At 41.4% G+C, this 9,322-nt stretch overlaps 1 protein-coding gene across 1 annotated transcript; it reads right to left on the bottom strand.

Annotated features, from left to right (window-relative positions):
* Positions 1-387: 387 nt before the first annotated feature.
* Positions 388-4,780, bottom strand: LOC122922071 (keratin-associated protein 5-1-like). Its single transcript, XM_044272519.1, has 3 exons — positions 4,643-4,780; positions 2,712-2,831; positions 388-765 (listed from the first exon to the last, which is right to left on the bottom strand). Exons 1-3 carry the CDS (start codon positions 4,722-4,724, stop codon positions 623-625), a joined length of 345 nt encoding a protein of 114 aa, XP_044128454.1. The 5' UTR covers positions 4,725-4,780; the 3' UTR covers positions 388-622.
* Between the last annotated feature and the right edge of the window lie 4,542 nt (positions 4,781-9,322).

Here is a 9,322-nt window from a genome sequence, read left to right on the forward strand (position 1 = left end):
GGTTCGGGTTTGGGTACCAAACATGCCGATTTTTCTCACGTGCGTTCAAAACGCATTAAAACGCTTTGCACTTGCACGGAAAAATCGCGCATTTTCCCGCGACGCACTCGCTTCCTATCCGGCCCTCAAACACGACGCCCGTGTGAAAGAGGCCTTATAGGCCATACATGCTCCTCTGAAATTCTGGAAAGAGAGGGTTAGAGCTTATTAAAAGCTCATTTGCATCCCTTTGTTCTCTAAATTTGTTCTAAGCTCTTGTACATCTTGCCTTTTTATTTTCAAGGTATATTTTTTTCCTATTTTAGCTTTGTGGTGAATTATATTTAAATTTTCAACATATATTTTAATTTTTTATAAATTTTACAACACTTTAGCAGACAAAACCTCTCAAGCATTTCATTAGCTTTATTTGTACAAAGGAATGCAGAAGAACCATTAGGCTTTGTACATTTACAAAGATTACAATTGTTTGGTGTAGTATAATGACACTGCTTGAATTTGTTTTTTGGAGAATTTAGCTTCTTGTGCAGGCTCTCGATGGAACAAAAATATCTTCTGAAATGCAATTTTGAATTTCTAGGCATTTGATGCATTTTTACAATTGTTGAAAAGAAACATATGTCTATTTTTTTCTTCCGTATCCTCCCTGATATCCACCCTGATATCCACCCTGATATCCTCCCCGAGATCCACCACATCCTTGGCATCCTCCACCACATCCTCCTTGTCCACATGGAAATAGATTTTTGAAGAAATTAACAAATCCTTGTGAAAAAAAAGGAAAAATAAGAAGTTAGATCAAAATCTGTTAGTCTGGTATACTTCACTGTCCACATGAATGCTGGATTAGTAAAGGTTTCTCATATATAATCATTGAGAACCAGAATATGTCCAATATGATTAAAGATGATGAAATGGTGATTATCGATTGTCCAGATCCAAAGTTGGGGAATGATTTTTTTTTTATATATTTTTTCAGGGATTTCAATTTTTTTTTCTCATTTTGTAAAATAATGTTTTTTTTTTCTTCTGAGTGATCCCGTGATTAATGTGATTAATGTAAAAGATGAAAATTAGACATCGTATAGTGCAATACATTTAGGGTCCTTTCACACTTGCGTTGTTGGATTCCGGCAGGCAGTTCCGTCGCGGCAATCTGTAGGCAAACGGATACCATTTGTAGACGGATCCGGATGCAGATCCGTCTCACAAAGCATTGCAATACCAGATCCATCTCTCCGGTTGTCATCCGGAAAAACAGATCCGGTATTTATCTTTTTCAAAAACCGGAGACGTTTTTCCGGAACACTTGGGCATTAATGCATTTCAATGGAAAATAATGCTGGATCCAGCATTCCAGCAAGTGTTCAAAAATTTTGGACGGAGAAAATACCGCCGCATGCTGCAGTATGTTCTCCGTCCAAAAAACGTACAGTGACTGAACTGATGAATCCTGATGCATACTAAACGGATTGCTCTCCAGTCAGAATGCATTAGGATAAAACTGATCAGTTATTTTCCAGTATTGAGCCCCTAGGACGGAACTTAATACCGGAAAAGTTTAACGCAAGTGTGAAAGTACCCTTAAAGATGAGCGGATTTATGAAAAGTTCGATTCAGCTGATTGGCCAAATTTTTGAGTTGACAAAAAAAGTCTGGCAAATGTTTATTATGACTTTCACTGTGTGTATTAAATAATGGCAAACAACATTTTTTAGGACTTTTTTTAAATTAAACTTTAATATTTAAAAAAAATATTAATTGCACATATTTTGTCCCCTTAGGGGACTTGAACCTGTGAGCTTTTGATTGCTTGTACTATGCACTGTAATACAGGGATGTTTCATACGCACTATGTTACATCCTGCAAGAGGCAGGCCCTCTTCACATGCTAACTACCGAGCACTCCACAACTGTGTCTAACCACTAGGATCCTGTGGACCATGGCTTCTAAGGGCTTCAACTGCTGGGATTGGAATTATCTCTGATCCCATCAGTGAGAGCCAGATGTCAGTGGTATAACACAGCAGACACCTGCCATCAATGTGACGGGCCCAGCTCCTGACATTCCCATTTTTCACTTTGTAACAACCCAACTCTAAAACTGAGTATTGTATGCCAACCAATGCCACTGTGGCACTGCTCTGCAGGGATGTCCCTGCAACCCATGGTACATTTTGTGATAGGTGCGGTAGCCTAAATATTATTTCTTTTTGAGAATTTTTAGGATCAGAGTTACCATTCCAGTGTAAATTCTTAAAACATATCGGCCCTGACCTGTGCTGCCGGAGGATGAGGAGCAGGCCACACCATAAATTACCTGCCTCCTCCGGCAGTCCATGCGCCAGAATGTAATCTACATCAGCTCAGAGCTTCCATAGATTTCAGTCATTCTATACATCAGTTTCTGGCATAAATAATGATGAATGTCACACACCCCACCCTCACCATGCCCCCTATTTGTAAACCTGGTGAGAGTAGTGTAAAATGCCAGTTGCGACTAAAAAAGTTGAATTTTTTTAAGCTGAAGGATGAATTTCCTCCAATATCTCCACCAAAACCCATTTTATAATTAAGAGGCCAATAAAAAAACTCTAAAAATCCAAAAAGAATTCCTAACCTTAATACTATAAACGATGCAAATGCTATAACAAAATAGGCAAAGCTATGTACAGATGACAAAAAGATTAACGTACAAGGTGAGCACTTACCAGTAAGACCAGTGCATCGTAGACCACATCCACTGTTACAACAACTCTGACTGCTTGAGCAATCCGAATTTGTCTGGCATGGCTTCAGAGTCTGGCAGTTAGAAACGGGTTTGGAACATCCTGCAACAGAGAGGACATTCTTATATTCTGCTGGCGGCGGGGGCACTTTTAACCAAGGAACCCGATGGCTCCAAATAACTTTTCTTAAAAAAAAAACAATCATACTACCCTATTGTATTGCCAGGAGCTGGTTCATGTTAAAGATGACCTGTCACTAAATAATAGTATTTCACATGAAATGACCATTCTGGAGCATCTATTCTTCTGCCTTTCTCCATTATTCCTATCATTAAAGGTACAGCTAGGTATTACCAGTCGGGGTATGTACCTGCATAGTCTGTGCAGGGACACACCCCAAAATGGTAACACCCAGTCGTACCTTTATTCATACACTTCTAATAAGAATAATAGAGACACATAAATGAAGTCCTGAAAAGGTGCTCCTGAAAAAAAGCCCCTTTGTCCACTTATCTAACCATCCACCTTGAGAGACCTCTGCTCACTCCTCCTCCCCCCCCTCGCCTTTCCATAGGTTTCTGTGGGCAGCAGGTCAACTGTTCCTTCAATGAGCTGACAGGTCAAACAAATCTATCATCTATTTATCTATCTATCTATCTATCTAATATCTATCTAATTATCTATCTATCTATCTATCTCATATCTATCTATCTATCTATCTATCTATCTATCTATCTATCTATCTATCTCATATCTATCTCCTATCTATCTATCTATCTATCTATCTATCTATCTATCTATCTATCTATCTCTTATCTATTTATCTATCTAATATCTATCTAATTATCTATCTATCTATCTATCTCATATCTATCTATCTATCTATCTATCTATCTATCTATCTATCTTATATCTATCTATCTATCTAATATCTATCTTCTATCTAATATCTATCTATCTCTTATCTCTCTATCTTCTATCTATCTATCTAATATCTATCGATCTAATATCTATCTATCTCTTATCTATCTATCTAATATCTATCGATCTAATATCCATCTATCTCGTGTCTATCTATCTATCTGATATCTATTATCTATCTATCTCTTATCTATCTATCTATCGATCTATCTAATATCTATCGATCTATCTAATATCTATCTATCTATCTAATATCCATCTATCTCGTGTCTATCTATCTATCTATCTGATATCTATTATCTATCTATCTATCTAATATCTATCTATCTAATATCCATCTATCTCGTGTCTATCTATCTATCTATCTGATATCTATTATCTATCTATCTATCTTATATCTATCTATCTAATATCTATCTATCTAATATCTATCTATCTATCTATCTATCTATCTATCTATCTATCTATCTATCTATCTATTATCTATCTATTATCTATCTATCTATCTCCTATCTATCTATCTATCTATCTCATATCTATCTATCTATCTATCTATCTATCTAATATCTATCTATCTATCTATCTATCTATCTATCTATCTATCTCCTATCTATCTATCTATCTATCTATCTATCTATCTATCTATCTATCTATCTATCTATCTATCTCCTATCTATCTATCTATCTATCTCCTATCTATCTATCTATCTATCTAATATCTATCTATCTATCTATCTATCTATCTATCTATCTAATATCTATCTATCTATCTATCTATCTATCTATCTATCTATCTATCAATCACTAGATCTGTTTCTGGACGATCCCTTTAAGGCCTAAACTACCCTTAGAATATGCAACTGATATGTTCTTTTCATAAAGTAAATAACGTAAAAAAATTTGTTGCATAAAATAAAATATATAATAAAATGCAGAACATAAAATCATCTACTCATTGTGAGTTACAGACAGTTCTGGTCTCTTGTTCTTACTTTGTCCACTGTATCCTCCAGATGCTGGGTATACTAGTGCGACAGCCAGGGAGAACAGCAGCAGGTACCCGAGAGACGGCATCTTGTCACTTTGCTGTGCTGCCACCACCCTGCGGCTTTTATACCCTTCTAGGGTGTTGTCCGGTGAATTAGAGGCAGCGTTATTATTCCTTTCTCACATAACTCCCATGATGGTTGCATAATAATAATTCTGTATAATAACATGGTAGAGATATAATGGGAAGACAGCAGGCAGCATCAATTATGGAGCCACTGTTTTCATAGTGAACTTTTACAATAATTGGTTGTTGAAACAATGATAAATGAAACACGTTTTTCTATGGGCCATGCCCTTCTGTCAGTCAGAAGCCGTCGCTTATGTGGTCAGAGTAAGTTTTTTTTTCCATTTACGTTCCGATTTTTGCTTACGCAATTTTTTATTTCAATGGTTCCGCAAAAAATAGGAATGTACTCCGTATGAATTCCGTTTCCGTATTTCCGTTTTTCCATAATAATGTCCTATTATTGTCCACATAAGGCCACTTGCACACGACCGTATGGCTTTTTCAGTATTTTGCGGTCTGCAAAAAATACGGATGACGTCCGTGTGCATTCAGTTTTTTGCGGAACGGAACAGCTGGCCCCTGATACAACAGTACTATCCTTGTCCGTTATGTGGACAATAATAGGACATGTGCTATCTTTGAACGGAACGGAAACGGAAGGCATACAGAGTACCTTCCATTTTTTAAAAATGAATAGTTCCATATACGGAACGCAAAAAACTGAACATAAACGAAAACCAAAAAACGTTTGTGTGCAAGAGGCCTAACGGACAAGGATAGTACTGTTCTATTAGGGGCCAGATGTTCCTTTCCGCAAAAAAACGTAATGCACATGGACATCATCCGTATTTTTTGCGGATTAATTTTTTGTGGACCGCAAAATACTGAAAAAGCCATACGGTCGTGTGCAATAGGCCTAAAGGTATGTTCACACATCAGATTAAAATAAAGCACTTATTTCCGTGGTAGAAATCCAGGCTGTGCCGTCAAAATCCTGCAAAGAGCATGCAGCAGATTCATACGCGGCTTAGCCAACTGCAGTAGTGAATATTGTGGAGGTCGGGAGCGAGTATTACCCTGGGATGGCACAGGTGCTACCGACGCCAAGGATTTCGGGCCCTACGTCTATCAGGTTTTCTGACAGCACCTACACTAGTGGCTCCAACTCCCACTTCTCCTCTTCCACCTCCTCCTCCACTTACACCTCTGTAATCCGTTTGCAGCACCAGTCAGCCATCAGTCGGTAGCTCGAAGCCGTGCTGAAGCTGATCTGCTTAGGTGACAAACAGCACACCGCCGCAGAGCTGTGACAGGGGATAAGAGACCAGACTGAGGTGTAGCTCTTGCCACTCAACCTACAACCAGGCATGGTTGTGTCTGATAATGGCCGTAACTTGATGGCGGCTTTGGAGCTCGGCAAGCTCACACATATCCCATGCCTAGCCCACGTCTTAAACTTTGTGGTTCACCGGTTTCTCAAAACCTACCCCAATTTGCCTGAGCTACTGGTGAAGGTGCGCTGCGTGTGTGCCCATTTCCGCAAGTCATCGACAACAGCTTCAGCCGGTCTGTGAATGAAAATGAAAAATGAAATTGAAATTACCAGCTCACCGGCTGTTGTGCGACGTAAGCATGTGCTGGAACTCCACGTTCCACATGTTGGCCAGGCTTTGTGAGCAGCAGAGGGCAGTAGTGGAATACCCGCTGCAACATGGTCGTCGCCTTTCCAGTCAGCTTCCGCTATTCACAAGCGAGGAGTGGGCATGGATGTCTGACCTCTGTGAGGCTTTAAGAAACTTTGAAGAATCAACACAGATAGTGAGCGGCGATAACGCTATTATCAGCGTAACCATCCCACTTCTGTGTCTACTCAAAGGCTTGCTGCTCACAATTAAGGATGACGCATTGCATGTGGAAGAGGTGGAAATGGGGGGAAGACATTACGAAGGTTGATAGCCAGACCACCCTCAGTTTGTCTTCTCAGTGCAAATTTGACTATGAAGAGGAGGAGGAGGCGGAGGAGGAGCAGGAGATGGTTGCCTCCGCTACAGAGGGTAGTACCCATGGAAGTTTATTTCCATCTGTTCAGAGTGGGTGGACAGAAGAGGATGAGGAGATTGAGAGTCATCCTCCTGATGACGACAGCGAAGAACTCTGGCACACATGGCTGACTTCATGTTAGGCTGCCTTTCCCGTTACCCATGCGTTATTAGCATTTTAGACAACACGGATTACTGGTTGTTCCCCCTTCTCGACCCCCACTACAAAGAGAACTTCTCATCTCTCATTCATCTGGTGGAGAGAACAAGCAAAACGGTGCGGTACCAGAAGATCCTTGTTGAAAAATTGCTCCAAATATTTCCATCTGACAACACTGGCGGCAGAGTCCTTAGTTCCTTGGCCAACCGAGAAGGAGAGACGAGGGGAACACACAGCAGTTCCAACACAGGCAGGGTAACACTCTCCAAAGCCTGGGACAGTTTCATGACACCCCGCCAGCACCCTCACCCTGATGCGTGGCCTAGTGTCACAAGGAGGGAAACATTTTGGAAGATGGTGAAAGGTGTACAAGCAGGACACGTGGCACAAACTGGCGCTCTACGCCTTGGAGGTGCTGGCCTGCCCTGCTGCCAGCGTTTTGTCTGAGCGGGTATTTAGTGCTGCGTGTGGCATTATAACAGATAACCGTATCTACCTGTCAACTGAAAATGCTGACAGGTTGTCTCTTATAAAAATTAACAAGGCCTGGATTGCCCCTGACTTCTCGACTCCACCAGAGGAAAGCAGCTGAACATAAAGGCACTTTAAATGTGTTGTTTATAATGTACTGAATACACTGTATTCCCATTCACCCCTTCCACCACAAACAAGGGTATATGGTTGAATCTTCCTTTTCTCATCCTCTTTCTCCTCTTCCATCATATCAACATGCTTATTCGTTGCATATAATGACCTTGCCTATAATGTGTAACAGGGTCAGCTCAACTGCAGATCCTCGTGTATAATTTTTTGTAGGGTCAGCTCACCAGCAGGCCTTCACCTACAATCTTTTACAGGTTCAGCTCACCTGAAGGCCCTTGCGTATAATTTTTTTAGAGGGTCAGTTCACCAGCAGGCCTTCACCTACAATCTTTTACAGGGTCAGCTCACCTGAAGGCCCTGGCATATAATGTTTTACAGGGTTAGATTACCAGCAGGCCCTCGTATATAATGTTTTAGAGGGTCAGCTCATCAGCAGGCCCGCACCTAAAATCTTTTACAGGGTCAGCTCACCTGCAGCCCACAACGATAATCTTTTACAGGGTCAGCTCACCAGCAGGCCTTCGCATATAATTTTTTAGAGGGTCAGTTTACGTGCAGGCCCTTACCTACAACCTTTTACAGGGTCATCTCATCAGCAGGCCCGCACCTAAAATCTTTTACAAGGTCAGCTCACCAGCTGGCCTTCACCTACAATCTTTTACAGGGTCATCTCATCAGCAGGCCCGCACCTAAAATATTTGACAGGGTCAGCTCACCAGCAGGCCCTCGCATATAAATTTTTACAAGGTCAGCTCACCAGCAGGCTTTCACCTACAATCTTTTACAGGGCCAGCTCACCTGAAGGCCCTCACATATAATTTTTTAGAGGGTCAGCTCACCAGCAGGCCCTCTTCAAATTATACCTTGTAGGTAATTTGCACACATGCTGCCTTGCTTGGATGTGGTAGCCGTTTCTCAGGCTCCCTCTCCAGAATCGAACCATGATTCCCCGTTACCCGTGGTCACCATGGTTTACGCTGAAAATAACATCGAAAGTTGATAGGGCAGACATCCGAAGGGATCGTCGCCGTCATGGGGACGTGCAATCGGCCCCAGGTTATCTAGAGTTACCATAATGCTTCAGATGGTCAGATCAGCAGGCCCTTGCTCCAAATGTTTTTGAGGATCATCAGCAGGCCATCAATCATAATTTTTTAAGGCTGGGTATGATGCCCTCCTTTATGAGTGTATTGGATTGCCGGTTTCTTGTAATTTTTGGCCGCCCTTTCACTTAGTGCATAGGCTTTATGAGTGTAGGAGTCCCACTACCTGAACAATTGTACCACAATGTGAATGAGGCCCTCCTTTATGTGATATACAGTTTGTATCGGAGTGCCTCTTCCTTGTAATTTTTGGCAGAACTTGCACTTTATACAAGTAAATATACAGGAAAGAATGTTTCCTAACAATTTTTCCTCTAAAATCGATTTTATCTTCGGTTTGGTGCGTATTATTGTCAGTTTGTGAAAGTGGCGCACTACTCGGACAACATCGTTCCCAGCAGCGACATGGGATTCCAAGATGCATCCAGACCCCATGCTGTTCCCGAACCATTTCGGTGGTGTTCCCGTCAATTTCTGACCTTTTCCTATGAACCAGGCACCCTCCCCTCTTCAGATCAGGTTCTCCCATTGACTTGCATTAACTTCCATTATACTCGGGTGCTCGGTAGAGCACCTGAGCATCCTGATGTGTTCCGCCAGAGCACCCGAGCACCCGAGCACTTCGGTGCTCGATCAATACTAATGAGAATCTCACCTCAGGCAGGAGTTTGCAGTATTTTTGAGGGGGCGGCAGGCATGGGATTCAACTA

The sequence above is a fragment of the Bufo gargarizans genome, chromosome 11 (genome assembly GCF_014858855.1).
Source record: "Bufo gargarizans isolate SCDJY-AF-19 chromosome 11, ASM1485885v1, whole genome shotgun sequence".
NCBI lineage: Eukaryota > Metazoa > Chordata > Amphibia > Anura > Bufonidae > Bufo > Bufo gargarizans.